Source organism: Mercenaria mercenaria, chromosome 9 (assembly GCF_021730395.1).
Source record: "Mercenaria mercenaria strain notata chromosome 9, MADL_Memer_1, whole genome shotgun sequence".
NCBI classification, from domain to species: domain Eukaryota; kingdom Metazoa; phylum Mollusca; class Bivalvia; order Venerida; family Veneridae; genus Mercenaria; species Mercenaria mercenaria.
Window position 1 is genome coordinate 79434360 of NC_069369.1, and position 15465 is coordinate 79449824.

At 33.9% G+C, this 15465-nt stretch overlaps 1 protein-coding gene across 1 annotated transcript in view; it reads right to left on the reverse strand.

The window, feature by feature from the left end:
- Positions 1-2073: 2073 nt before the first annotated feature.
- Positions 2074-15465, reverse strand: part of LOC123547548 (protein FAM184A-like) — a 39061-nt gene continuing 25669 nt past the window's right edge. Inside the window, 6 exon segments of the mRNA XM_053551822.1 lie at positions 2074-7016; positions 8637-8744; positions 9198-9315; positions 10198-10344; positions 13673-13857; positions 14370-14497. Of these exon segments, the coding sequence (XP_053407797.1) occupies positions 6870-7016; positions 8637-8744; positions 9198-9315; positions 10198-10344; positions 13673-13857; positions 14370-14497 (833 nt within the window). The 3' untranslated portion in view covers positions 2074-6869.

Genomic DNA, 15465 nt, shown 5'->3' on the forward strand with positions numbered 1-15465 from the left:
CCCACGGCAGTGTTATTTCAAGAATTCATGTATTTTCAATTTTTTCGTAGGCATTTCCGTGCTATTTTATAGAAACAGTTACTGCCTTTTAAACCGGAGATCGTTCCATTAACTATAAATGTTTTTGACAGATGATCATGACAAAAAGGCTAGTACAAAATATTTCCATTCCTGAACAATAAAGTAAATAGCGTACCTTGACCTTCCTACATTTTACCAGTCCTCGATCATTTTTATATTCAGTAAATTGTAAAACTGGCCTTGTTTTAAAAAATAATTTTAGTACAGATCTTTGCTACTTTTCTCAAAATTGTTTCTTTGACTCCAAAACTGTTTCTTTGACTCTAAAATAAAAGTAAAGTTCTACTTTAATCACGGGCCCGTCCCCTTCATTTCGAAGGCTGGTTGAATGTCGTAACATAACTGAAACTTTGTTAAAAATGGCTCTAAGGCAATACAAAAATAAAATAAATCAAGAGGGCCAAAATGGCCCTAGGTCGCTCACCTGAGTAACACACCATAACAGTGTAAACATCTTTGACCTAGTGACCCAATTTTAGACACCACATGACCCAGTTTCAAACTTGTCCGAGTTTTCTAAGAGATAAATATTCTGACCAAGTTTCATGAAGATTGGAGCAAAAATGTGGCATCTAGCGTGTAAACAACATTTTTCTTCGATCTGGCCTAGTGACCTAGTTTCTGACCCAACCTGACCCGATTCTTAACCTGTCTGAGATTTCATGGAGACAAATATTCTGACCAATTTTCAGTAAGATTAGAGCAAAAACGTGGCCTCTAGAGTGTAAACAAGCTTTTCCTTTGATTTGACCTAGTCACCTAGTTTTTTACCTCACATTACCCAGATTCAAAATCATCCAAGATTTCGTGATAAAAAACATTCTGGCCAAGTTTTATGAAGATTGAATAAAAAATGTGTGGCCCCTACAGTGCAAACAAGCTTTTTCTTTTATTTGAACTGGTGACCTAATTTTTCAAATCACGCGACCCAGACAAAAATTCATCCAAGATTTCATGGAGGCAAATATTCTGACCAAGTTTCATTCACATCAGATGAAAAATGCAGCCCTTATTGCACACACAAAGCTTTTTCTTTGATTTGACAATGACCTAGATTTTGACCCCAGATGACCTATATTCAGACTTGGTCCAGATTTGATCAAGACAATCAATCTGTTCAAATTCCATGAATATCCAGTGAAAAATGCAGCCAATATTGCATAGTCAAGGTTTTTCTTTAATTTGACCAGGTGACCTAGTTTTTGACCACAGATGACCCATATTCAAACTTTACCTAGATTTCATCAAGACAACATTCTGATCAAATTTCATGAAGATTCAGTGAAAATGCAGCCCCTATTGCATACACAAGGATTTTCTTTGATGTTTGATTGGGTGACCTAGTTTTTGACCCCACACGACCCAGATTTGAACCTGACCTAGAGGTCATCAAGACAAATTCTGACTAATTCTCATGAGTTTCAATTTATTTATTTATTTGGGTTTTACAGCGCACCAACATAGTATAGGTTATATGGCACCAAACAGGACTACAAATTTTGGTTTCACATCTCATTTACATAGAAATAAAAACGAGGTATGGAACATGAGTTTCAAACTTAAAATGTGGTCTCTAGAGTGTTAACAAGATTTCCTTTGATCTGGCCTAGTGACCTAGTTTTTTACCCCACATGACCAAGATTTGAACTTTACCTAGAGGTCATCAAGCCAAACATTCTGACTAATTCTCATGAGTTTCAAACTTAAACTGTGGAGAGTGTTAACAAGATTTTCCTTTGATCTGGGCTACTGACCTAGTTTTTGACTACACAGGATCAAGTTTTAAACTTGATCTATAAATTATCAAGACAAACATTCTGTCCAAGTTTCATAAGATTGGGTCAAAACTGTGGCCTCTAGAGTTTAACGAGGCAACGCGTAACGGATGACGCACGCAGGACGCCGCCGGACACTGACCAGTCAAAATAGCTCAGCTTGAGCACTTCGTGCTCAGGTGAGCTAAAACATCATATAATTACAGTAACAACAGCGAATATTTTAAATATTTATTTCAATAATAAAATCAGCAGTGTCTAGCAGCTAATTATCACAGAACAAAACTTAAAACATAATACCTTACATATTATGTAATATTTCAACATACATTCAGCAACTATAAACAAGGCAAAGTTATTCATTTTATGAAACTATGCTTACTAGTAGTTTGAAATCTTAATTAGTTGCTTACGATCAATGATTTAAGGGGTCTATCCTTATATATGCATGTAGGTGACCATTATATCTGCAAATAAGTATCTTATAGAGGCCAATCTGCCATTGTATATCACAATATCGCTTTTAAAAATACAGAAATTCTATAAAATATCAAAATCATAAATCATCCACCTATCTTACATCAAATAGTTACTGGATAGCTAGCACAATTGATAGCATACACATCTTAAAAACCACACAAGATGAAAAAACTGCTCTGTCACCTTGTTTTACTGGAACACATATTATAGTCACTAAGACAGCAGAACTTTATTAATTTTTGGAAGTAAAAAATAGCACAAATCTGGAGTTCTGCCCCTTTAAACACTTAAGAAGATCAGTTGCATTATCTTTTCATATTACCTAAAGCTAAATTAAAGTCATACTTGATGTATTAACACTTTTTCTGTAATTTGGACCATACCATTACCTGTTAAAAGGGGTGCTTACCAAAAAGATACTGACTGAATGGCGAACAGTGCAGATCTTGATCAGACTGCATGGATGTGTATGCTGATTATAATCTACACTGGTCGCAAAGGCAGAATCAATCTTGACCAGCATGATAAGGGTTAAAACTACGACATCTTAATCAATATATTTCTAGAAAAGTTTTGGTACTGCTGTAGCTTTGTACATACACAACTCATGCGAGTACAATAAACAATGTATAATACTTAACGTAATATAAACCAAACTTAAAATTAAGAACAATAATTCAACAGTAATGCAGGCATAAAGTTTGTTCAGCAGTTTCATAATACTTTACATTCCTAAATCTCAGCAGTATTTGTATAACCCCACTCTCACCCCCGCCCCCCCCCCCCACCCCTGTCCATTTTAAAATCATTACACTATTTAGGAAAAAGCTTCTGTACTGAATCAAGCTTACTCTCCAGATAGATCTATGTACATTTAAGCTTGCGGTGGATAAAATACACTGTTCCATCACAGTTTCTAGTTTTTAAAGAATGTTTTAGTGTCATTATGTGAAGTATTTAAAATCTGATCATGTGATTGCTTTCAATTACAATTTGTCACTGAGCTGGGTCTTATGGTACACCAATACAGGTCAGGCTGCATGGTGCTGCACAGGTCTAAAAATATTTGGTTTCACATCTCACTTACACCTAAATAAAAATATAAGGTATGGAATCAGAACTTTTATACCTACTTGAATCACACAGATACACCAAAACCAAGTGTTCAAACCATATGTCACCTCTTATGATTATGCAAGTGTAAGATAGTGGTTTCAAATCTTTTCATACACAAGTTGTCCCAGAACCACATGGGACAAAAAAAAACAAACAGTGTGTTTAACAATTTACCAATATGGTTTATTGTTGTCAGGCCCACGTTTGGAGACCAGTCTAAAATTCTGGCATGTGAATGGTTGTTATTTCATACTATCATAAACTGACCAATGGCAAAGCTGTATTCCAAGACTGATCTCGAAACTTAGTTTCAAACAAAGGGGACTGTGCCCAAACTTTTCTCTTTAGGTGGAAAGACTATAAAGTGATTGCACCATACCTTATTATCAAGAATTAAAATTCCCCATTTTAAAAAGTTAAACTTTCATCTGTTAAAGCATTTTAACATATTAATAACGTTTAGTTTTATCACAGTAATGCTAAACATTTTCATATACAAAATGTTAAAATAAAGACAATCATGGTAAATTTTCACATTAATTAAATTAGTAAATCCAAAAACAAGTAAATAATATTTAAATGCTCTAACTGATATCTCTCTCTCACAGCAGAAACAAAAATTTACTCAGACAATCATAGAAAAATATACATACCAAAACACATTTAAGTACTCACTTAACTCAAGTTTTTCAAATCTGTCTTCGGAAAACTGAATTCTAAATGCTGTGTTTATGTGTCACAGAATTTTGGCTAGTTGCAAAGATAACATAAGCATGACACTGCAACAGGAAAATATTCATGAAATCTATCTACAGAAATTAAAAAGTCAACTTTTAATCCGTCTTTCATTACTTTTTATAAAATGTAACCAAAATATCTGAAGGTAAAAAAAAAAACAATTTTAACAACCTTAGGTTTCATCATTTATGAAAATAATATTCATTTTTTGGAAAAACATAAATACAAATCAGCTGTAACATTAACACATTGCTGTTTTATAAACTCTAAAACAGAAAACTTTGTATCAGTCCTACAATTTCTATATTTTGTCTACTAGAACAAAATTTGAATAACTTTCATTATAAATGAAATGTAGCCAAACATAGAACTTCTATTTAGACCATTATTTCAAACACAGATAAAAATACATCAAATCAAATGTTGTAAAACAATTAAGGGAGTTCTGCACATCTGATTTCCCAGAAGAGATGGGCGTAACATTATTTATCCAGAAAACCTTAAATAATGTCTGGCAGCCATTTTCAGGGTAGTATAAATGTTGCTAAAGAATCTATTATATACTCTGTATAAAGTGTTCAGCAGTTAGTACTACTATCTTTATTAAAGTTAATTTTGAAAATAGATGGGTTTAGATGTAAAATATTTTCAAGTAAAAACATAATAAGCAGCAATATAAGGGTTTAAATTCATATCTGGCGATCCATTAAAAAAAAAGCACACTGGCCTACATATTTCATTTGGCTATTAATTATGATCAAAAATAGTCAAACCAACAACTATGAGAAGTCTTATTAAATATACATTTTGGAACTTTTCCTATACATGGAAGTGTCATCAGAAGTGCAAACTTCCCATAGAAGCCCACTGTGAAAATTGACCAGAGAACAAATGTTTTCAAACCAGTCTAACAAAAAAAAAACACTAGTAGATGACCCAATCTTTTTAACTGGGATACACTGATGCTTTGAAAAAATATGGCTGAATAAAATTCTACATTGTAGAACAGTATTTTTTTCAAATGTGCAGAGCTACCTTAATGATGAGAAATGGGTGTTCTTTTGAATAAACTTTCAGCAATCTCTGTTTCATTTAAAAAAAAAAAAAGTGATTGTGGTATCTTGCATTAGACGTAAAATAAAACACTTAGTTTCTGAATGAGGATGTGTCATAAGTATTTTAGACTTAAATTTTATCCAACTCTTCTCATTTCTTACTGGAGTCCTTGATTTGAGTGATTAAACAGTGTTTGGGGTTCTAAAAGTAAGTCTGCGGACCAGTCTAAAATTTTCAGCAATTGATTAGTTGTTTCCAAGAAAGATCTTTAAACTGACCAATGACAGCTTTAGATACCAAGACTGGTCTCCAAACTGAATGTTAAACCTCGAAGCCTAGTGATAAATATGTATATGAGATTACATTACACCATTATAAAACTGACATAAATGCATGCCTGGGTGCTTGATGCAACAAAACTTAATGTTGCCTCCAAACTTTTTTGATGATATAAAGGGTGTGTAAAAAGTTTTTTCCTACTGGAAACCAGTGTAGCAAAAACATGAAAAGTAAGATATGTATAATTTGTCACACAAATAAAGTGATAACATGACATATTACAGAAATTTAGTTAATTTGAGAACATTTCAATGAGTAAATTTACTAGCTTCTTTTGACATACTAAATCCAGAACCCATTATTTTTTTAAAAATACAGTTTCACTTAACTCCCACATCTTATGTCAAACCCTAAATAAATGTGTGCAAGCTCTATAATGCAAAACAAAACAGTTTGTTTTTCTAAATGATTGTGTTGTACAGTCTGCAGGTGGCCTATTCCCATGGAAATTCAGAGAATATGACCATTTTATAAATTTAGTAGGAAACAAAAGGCCAAACTTTCATCCATTTCATCTTCTACAGTATTAAAACTTAAATCATGATCATAGGTGGTATTTCAGTAAATAGCATTAACCATGACTTTATATGAGACTAAAGTTTATTATAAATACTGCAGACATACAGTTCAATCTTCTCTGACTATTTAAATGATTTTAAGTATAGCATTTAAAGAAGAACATAATGCATATTAAATCCATAAAAAGTCTGCATATAATTCAATATCTGTAATAACAGCACTTATGGACAATAACGCTCTATCAGTCTTCTTGTTTGAATACACAGTTCACAAACACACATATGGCATAAGAGCTTGTGAAATTGTAAATACTGAATGTACTGAAGACTGACTCCTCAGTAACACATACAGCATACCCTTTTGGTTATATAAGAGTAAAAATACCTAATATGGCAGATCTTTCAACTCTTCTTGCCAAACACACCATTTCATTAAATTACAGTGAAATCATTAAAATTCGAGGGCATAATATTTTGTGGTTCTGTCCCCAAAATGGATAGTTTGTAGGGCTATGAATTTGTAGATTTCAACTTTTGAAGATGAAATGAATGGAAATGTATGTGTTCATTGGAATTTTGTTTCATGAATTCACAAAACCATAAAATCCACGAAAATTTGTCCACTACAAATATTAATGATTTCATAATAACTTCCAAACAATACATTAATCTCAAGTCCTTCCAGAGGTGTTTGTTCTACAGAGGTTGTACTGCATTCTGAATTCCTGAGCATCAAATAGTTCAGTGACTAAAGGTAAGTTTTTCATCATTTCACAAACTTTTTGGTGAAGGATGGCAACGGTCTTGAAGGGTTCAGCTGACCATGATGGATAGGTGAGTTTGGCAAAGGGTCAAGTCTCCCAGTTAAGTTTGGTGCAGAGTTGTTCCCCTTCCCTTTAGAATCCCTTCGTTTCTGAAAACATAATAAGCTGTTGTATAGTTTAAGATTTTAAAAGCTTGCTAAATTCTGGACCACTGTACGTGAAGTTAGTCAGATTTACGACATTTCTAAGATTTTTAAAATATTTTTCTTAAATGAATATATATTGCTTGTTTTATAATTAACTATCAGAAATACCCATAAACAATGGTTACTGTTTGAGCCACCTTTTCCATATCAAGGTTTTTCTTCAACTTCTTTACAAAAACAAAACAATACCATTTAAATTACACAATGTACATCATTCTTTGAAGGTGGTAATAGGGGATTTTTAAATTATCAAAATATTTTCATAAGCTTTCTTCATCATTCAATAGAACTTGGTATAGTATTTCCCATTGTAAAGTTCAGACATTAATATTTTTGTTATGTTCTAAAACTTGAATTTAGGCTTTATTTGTTGACAGATTGATAAAAAACGGATATCTTGGTTAGCATAAAAGAAACATTTCAAAGTAAATATTCTACAAACTTTCAAAATGCTGTTGGTCCACTTTACACAGGGAAAAATGCATTTTTTTTGCTGTAAAATTGACACTATTCAAAATATCTTTGAAATTTAAAAAAATCCAGCTATAACCCTTTTAAAATGATGTATAATCAAATAGAAATTCACTAAAATAATTTTATTATAGATTAGGAGAATCAATCATCAAATAATCTTTCTTAAAGACTTAATATTTTCCTCAACCTAGGGCTCCCCTCCCAAGACATGAGAGTAAATGTGACCAACACAATTTTCCTACTAAATCATTTTGAAATGGAACACCATATATCAAGAGAAACTTTGTGGAAGAAAAATGTGTTGGTTATACTACTGAACTCGATGTTCTTTTGATTTACAGTAATTTTTAGTATTTCTGTTATGTTACAACTGTGAGTTAACCTATAAAAGCAGTGTCCTGGATTCTGAACCAATACTGTCTTGATCTCCACAAGTAACTTACAACTACCCAATATGAATCAGTGGTTGAGGATGAATGATATCACACATTTTCATTAAAAGTTGTCCATATGACATTAACCTTGCCCGGGATGGAATGCAAGACCCCTCGATTCATATTCTTGTGCTCTACCTACTGAGCTATCCAGGAAGGTGTCACGGTATAGAACTTGAATATTAAAATGGGGAGAAAGTGTGTAGGCGGTCAGGTAGCTCAGTCAGTAGAGCATCGGAACGGTATTTCGAGGCCCCGGGTTCGAGTCCCGGTCTGGCTGCACATTTTTCTCACCCTGTGACATTTGGTGCCCAACATGGGACCGTGACGGCATTACACTGGTTAGTCTCCGACGCCTGTAATTGCTTATATATAAGGTACCCGCTGAAATTCGAGGACGAATTTCAAAACGGTGGCGAAATGTGTCACGGTATAGAACTTGAATATTAAAATGGGGAGAAAATGTGTAGGCGGTCGGGTAGCTCAGTCGGTAGAGCATCGGAACGGTATTTCGAGGCCCCGTGTTCGAGTCCCGGCCCCGTGTTCGAGTCCCGGTCTGGCTGCACATTTTTCTCAGCCTGTGACAAAGGCAGACTCCATAAATAACCCATGCAACAGCAATCTTTCCTAACAGATATAGATTACTTTAAATTACCTTGGCATCTAGAGGATTCAGGACTCCAACATTGGGACTAGCACTGAATACTTTATTAAAGTTTGTTTCTCTATTAACAAGCTCCATCTGAAAAAACTTCTTTTCTTCCTGAAATATAAATCAAACAGGATAAGCAGCTATAATAAATGTGATTACTATGGTTATAATGTAGCTGCCAATCTAGCTTTTTCACGCATTCAGTACATGTACATACCAAGTATATCAATATGAGGTGATGCAAACAGGTTAAACAATACTACTCAGTATGCAACTGTATCAATGAAACGAAATCAAATTCATGATAAAATGAAATCTGTCATTAATATAACATATACAGAATGTATATTTTAAAAGTGAAATATTTCACAGTTTCTATCTTTAAAGGGTTGTATTTCAATCTGTAATTATCAAAATCTAAAAGAATTGCAGACGCACGTATCATGTTTAAATTGCTAAATATTAGCATATATTTTAATTACTATTCTAACTGAATTTCAACTATTCACAAAGTTAAGCTTGCAAATACATTATAGAAAGTACATCAAATATTATGGTACATACTATGAGAGCTAGCACTTTCTCTTCCTTTTCCCGAACATTTTCTCTGAGCTGGTGGATCAGCTCTAGATCTTCAGGTCTGGAGTCACGATTGTCATAACGATCCTCTGCCTCTTGTAACCTAAACAAAACATATAGAATTTTTTTTTAAAAATCTTGAACAAAGCAAAGTTTTCACAAAACAGTTGAATCTGGGTATCTCAATTTTTCGAGGCATCAACCGTTTACTTCGAAAAAACCAAAATTCAACCTAAAATGATAATTTGTCCAAGTGTTTCCCGGACGAGATAGCCGATATTTTGAGATTAGCGAGTTTGAGGTATTAAGTTTCAATTGTGTTTTTAAATATTACACATTTAAAGTGACATTTTTTTTAATGTTTTAAAGAAGAGAGCAACTAATATTAGATATAAAAAATGATAAACCAGTATTGTTTATTCAGATTTTTTTATGTGTATGATATAAAGCACAGCTAAATAATTTATCTTATATTTCACAACAAATTTGAATAGGCTTTTGTGAGTTTTCTACACATATTACTGACTAAAACAGAGTTATTGCAGAAAAAAATACTTAAAACAGAATCACTTCTAAAATTTCTTTCTATTGCAATCACTATCTAAAGAAAGCCTTGTTTTTCATTTATTTTGAAAATAAGACTTAAGTTTTAAATGTAAACAAATGATTTTTCATTTATAATAAACAGAAAATTCTTTCTTTTTTTTTTTTCATTAAAAATATTTTTATTTTCATCTCATGGTATAAAAAATACCCTATTTCATTTTTATACCATTCAATGAAAATAAAAACAATATTCATGAAAAAAAAACTGGAATATTTAGCTAAAAAGCTACATTATCACTGCAACTGCTCAACAACCAAAAAATGACCCCTTAAAAAACGTAACAATAAACAGTGTAAAAAATGAAACAAATATTGGAAAAGAAAATTCTCAAATAAACACAACCAGACAAGAAAATGAGAGATGAGGAAGTAGGCTTACGCGATTTGAAGTTCAGAGATTTTATCTTTGAGAATTTCCTGTGCCTCGTTAAACTGTCTAACAAGCTCCTGAGATTCCCTGAGGTGATCAGCCTGCAGGTTCTCAATCTTTCTCTCCATCTTCTCCAACATCTTCTTCTCTACCAATCTGCAAAGAAACCAGATCATATTCAAAACTAAAACATAATCTATCGTCATAACTGAAAATTTTACTAAACTTTGAAGCAATCTTCTTGTCAGATAAAACTATTCAAAATCATTGCAGTTATTGAAAATATATTCTTTGAAAATCAAAATCACGTTTTTTTTTAATTTATCTTCTTCTGCTCACAAGGTGCAACAAAAAATATTACAACTTGCTTTCCTATTTGTTTTTTCTTTTTCTTCTTTGCTTTCATGCAAAAACAGTCCATCTACAAAGATATTTTCTTGAGAACTGCTGTTCAAATATCCTTTATATCCTTACTTGAACACACTTTAATTTGCTGTCCTCACTACATGTTTACTTCATATGAATAATTAGAAAACTTACAAAGACATTGTTCTAAAAAAGAAAAGGTAACATTTTTTTAACGAATCTGCAAAATCATAAATGTCAGAAATACTGAAGCAGTAGGTCCTTAACTATATTCTAACAAGAGCTGTCACAGGAGACAGCACGCTTGACTATTTTGATGCTGGATAGTGAAATTGGGCACATCTGAGGAAACTGGAGCTGTCACTGGAGTGTTTAATGACTCCAATGGTGGATGAAGATATTGCACAATAGCTTGAGTCTGTGTCAAAAATATTAAGTAATAAGAGAGGTAAAGATAAAGTGTATCAAAACACTATATAAGTATAATTCTAAGCAAAAAGGGTGCATAATTCATAAAATATTGGTGCAAGAGTTATGCACCTTGTGTCATATGATGTGGGTGGTGATGTGGAACAACTACTTCAAGTTTGAATCAAATCCATTTTGTGATAACTGAGATACAGTGAAAATGCATCAAAATTAACCTTAAATTCTAAGTAAAAGGGGGCATAATTCATGACAAATTGGTGCCAGAGTTATGCACCTTGTGTCATATGATGTGGGTGATAAGGTGAAACAACTCTTTTAAGTTTGAATCAAATCCATTTAGTAATAACTGAGATAGAGTGTAAGTGTATCAAAACTTTAACCTGAAATTCTAAGTAAAAAGGGGAATAATTCATAAAATAATGGTGCAAGAGTTATGGCCCTTGTGTCATATGATGTGAGTGATGATGTTGAACAACTATTTTAAGTTTGAATTAAATCCATTTAGTAATAACTGAGATATAGTGAAAGTGCATCAAAACTTTAACCTGAAATTCTAAGTAAAAGGTGGGGGGATAATTCATTAAATATTGGAACCAGGGTTATTGGCCTTGTGTCATATGATGTGGGAGATGATGTGGAACAACTAATTTCAGTTTGAATCAAATCCATTTAGGAATAATTGAGATAGAGTGAAAGTGCATCAAAACTTTAACCTGAAATTCTAAGTAAAAGGGGGGATAATTCATGAAATATTGGTGTGAGAGTTATGGCCCTTGTGCCATATGATGTGGGTGATGATGAGGAATAACTATTTTAAGTTTAAAGTAAATCCATAAAGTAACTAGAAAATGCTTTTGTAAAAAAGCGCATGTCTCCCCCAATGCAAAGTCCTATAGGCAAGAAGTCAATAGGGGTCAGGAGCGAAAGTCAAAGAGGCACTGATGGTTGGCTGCAATAGGGATTACTTACTTGGCATGTCCAGTCATCCCGCTAAATTTCAACACTCTTGGCCTAATGGTTCTCAAGTCACTGTTCAGGCTCCTGTGACCTTGATCTTTGGTCAAGTGACCTCAAAATAAATAGGGGTCATCTACTCTGCATGTCCAATCATCCTATTAAGTTTCAACATTGTAGGTCAAGTGGTTCTCAAGTTATTTCCATAAAATGATTTTACATGAACAGGCCACTGTGACCTTGACCTTTAATAGACTGACCCCAAAATCAATAGGGGTCATCTACTCAAGTTTCAACATTCTGGGTCAAGTGGTTCTCAAGTTATTGATCGGAACTGGTTATCAATGTTCAGGCCCCTGTGACCTTGACTTTTAACGGAGTGACCCCAAAAACAATAGGGGTCATTTACTCTGCATGAACAATCATCCTTTGAAGTTTCAACATTCTGGGTCGAGAGGTTTTCAAGTTATTGATTGGAAACGGTTTTCCATGTTCAGGCCCCTGTGGCCTTGACCTTTAACAGAGTGACCCTAAAATCGTTAGGGGTCATCTACTCTGCATGACCAATCATCCTATGAAGTTTCATCATTCTGGGTCAAGTGGTTCTCAAGTTACTGACCGGAAATGGTTTTCAATGTTCAGGTCCCTGTGACCTTGACCTTTCACAGAGTGACCCCAAAATCATTAGGGGTCATCTACTCTGCATGACCAATCATCCTATTAAGTTTCAACATTCTGGGTCAAGTGGTTCTCAAGTTACTGACCGGAAATGGTTTTCAATGGTCAGGCCCCTGTGACCGTGACCTTTAATGGAGTGACCCCAAAATCGATAGGGGTCATCTACTTTGCATGTACAATCATCCTATGAAGTTTCAACATTCTGGGTCAAGTGGTTCTCTAGTTATTGATCGGAAATGGTTTTCCATGTTCAGGCCCCTGTGACCTTGACCTTTGATGGAGTGACCCCAAAATCAATAGGGGTCATCTACTCTTTATGACCAATCATCCTATGAAGTTTCAACATTCTGGGTCAAGTGGTTCTCTAGCTATTGATCGGAAATGGTTTTCAATGTTCAGGCCCCTGTGACCTTGACCTTTGACGGAGTGGCCCCAAAATCAATAGGGTTCATCTACTCTTCATGACAAATCATCCTATGAAGTTTCAACATTCTGGGTCAAGTGGTTCTCTAGTTATCGATCGGAAATGGTTTTCAATGTTCAGGACCCCGTGACCTTGACCTTTGACAGAGTGACCCCAAAATCAATAGGGGTCATCTACTCTTCATGGCCAATCATCCTATGAAGTTTCAACATTCTGGGTCAAGTGGTTCTCTAGTTATTGATCGGAAATGGTTTTCAATGTTAAGGCCCCTGTGACCTTGACCTTTGACGGAGTGACCCCAAAAACAATAGGGGTCGTCTACTCCAGCAGCCCTACAACCCTATGAAGTTTGAAGGTTCTAGGTCAAATGGTTCTCCAGTTATTGCTCGGAAATGAAGTGTGACGTACGGATGGACGGACGGACGGACAGGGCAAAAACAATATGTCTCCTGGGGGAGACATAATTACAGAGATAAAGAGTAAAAAGAGAAAGAGTAAAAACAACTTTAACCAAGGTGGGGACGCGGAAAGACGCCGACGCTGAGGTGAGTAGGATAGCTCTCCATATACTTATTATAGTCAAGCTAAAAACTACAACTGCATTTATTGACGTTAAATTTCAACATTTTGTACCTCATCTGATTCTGAGTTTCCATCTTTATTTTCTGAATTTCTTGACGCTTAAAGTCTATTTCTTTGTTTAAATGATTGATACTTGTCTGGAACTTGGTAGAGTCTTCTTTCAAATTTGTGATATGCCTTTCTCTTTGAGTGATCTCCCCTTGAAGATCTTCTACACGGAGTGCATGATCCTTCTCCTGAAAAGCATAAAAACACTTACAAATATGACATACTTTTCCTGAATATATATACAAGTTATTTAACATTAGGTGCTGTCCTTCATATGAAAAGAATTTCATGTATAGTTATCCGAAAATCAATATTTTCTGTCTGACAATATACATAACTGTGTATACCACTACTGCAACGACAATATGGCTGTACAAAATTTTTTATTTACTGTAGACCATGCATTTTCTATTGACATCATACACTTACACATATTAAACTGAAGTGGGTAAAGCATTCCCCACAAGCTGCAAAATTATTTTATATAAATAAACTTGAAACTTATCCTTTATGAAAGTGGAACATTTGTTTTGAAATAAATACAAAAATGTACATACCAATTAATGTAGAGAAACTTTAAATTATAATTCTAATGCCAGGTAAGGAAAACTAACAGTTTTTTTGCTTTAAACATTTGGTACACAAAGTATGACAATCACAAAATTCATTGTGTATAATTACAAAATTCATGCAAGTTTACTTTTTGTCTGGAGATTTCTACTGCTCGTTCTAGCTCCATTCTTGCTGCCTGCATATGGGCCTCATGCTCTTTTGCTTTTCTCTCCAGTTCCTCCATGTGCCGCTGGTACATGTCATTGCGCAGGTCATCTACAATGAATCACGCTTGTTTATACACAAAAATCTATCAAAATATCTAAAAAACTTAATTTCATGACATTTTACAAAAATGGCAGACATTTTACAAAAACATTTAAATCTTCATTATCTTTTAATTACTTAGCCGGTTCTGATTTTTTTTACAGAAGTGATTTTTATTGGATCTTTCCAAATATGAACATTGCCTTTTCCTGTAAGCATCTGATCAATACAAATGAAAACTCTGAAATGTCTGCAAGCACAGACCACTTATACAAAATTGACTCATATAATGACAAAATATGAAAATATAAAAGAACAATTTGTCTTAGTTTTGTCTATCCTCAGAACTTTGTTTAAAGAAAGCATATAATTATGGACAAATAATAACTGATTAATTTTTAACTGAGACAGATATACAAGTGAAATGTCTAGCTGTTGGCAAAAGTGACTAAAAATGTTTTCTGACATTATCAAAAAGCTAAAGGTCCAAACCGATCTTGAACTACTAAGTGTGGCAAGTTTCCACATTTTAGACAATATGTGGCAATTGTTATATTGTTGTTAAGATTCAAAAACAGAGCTGAACAGCAAATTCAAAACAGCCAAGAGAATAATTTAGCAGCATTAACTTTAAAAGCATAACCAGTTGCTAAGCAGATAAGAATCTTTCACGCTCAAGGGTAACTGTTTATGCATTAAAGAGCTTGAGGGTAACAGAGTTACTGCAAAAAATGTTAGCCATGCCTATAAGGAGTGATAGATTTTTTTCCCTGCATGACAGGGTCTTCAAATAATAAGACAAAATGCTTTATCATAGTACAGAGGAACCAATCTAAACTGAACGACCGTTTGACCAGAGTAAAAGTTCAGTTTGGAAGAGTTTTCGGTTTAGATGGGTTTTGTGGGTAAACTGTGTACCATAAAGTATAAATGGTCATACAATTATCAAGCAACCTGCTATATTTTAGATCCTGATC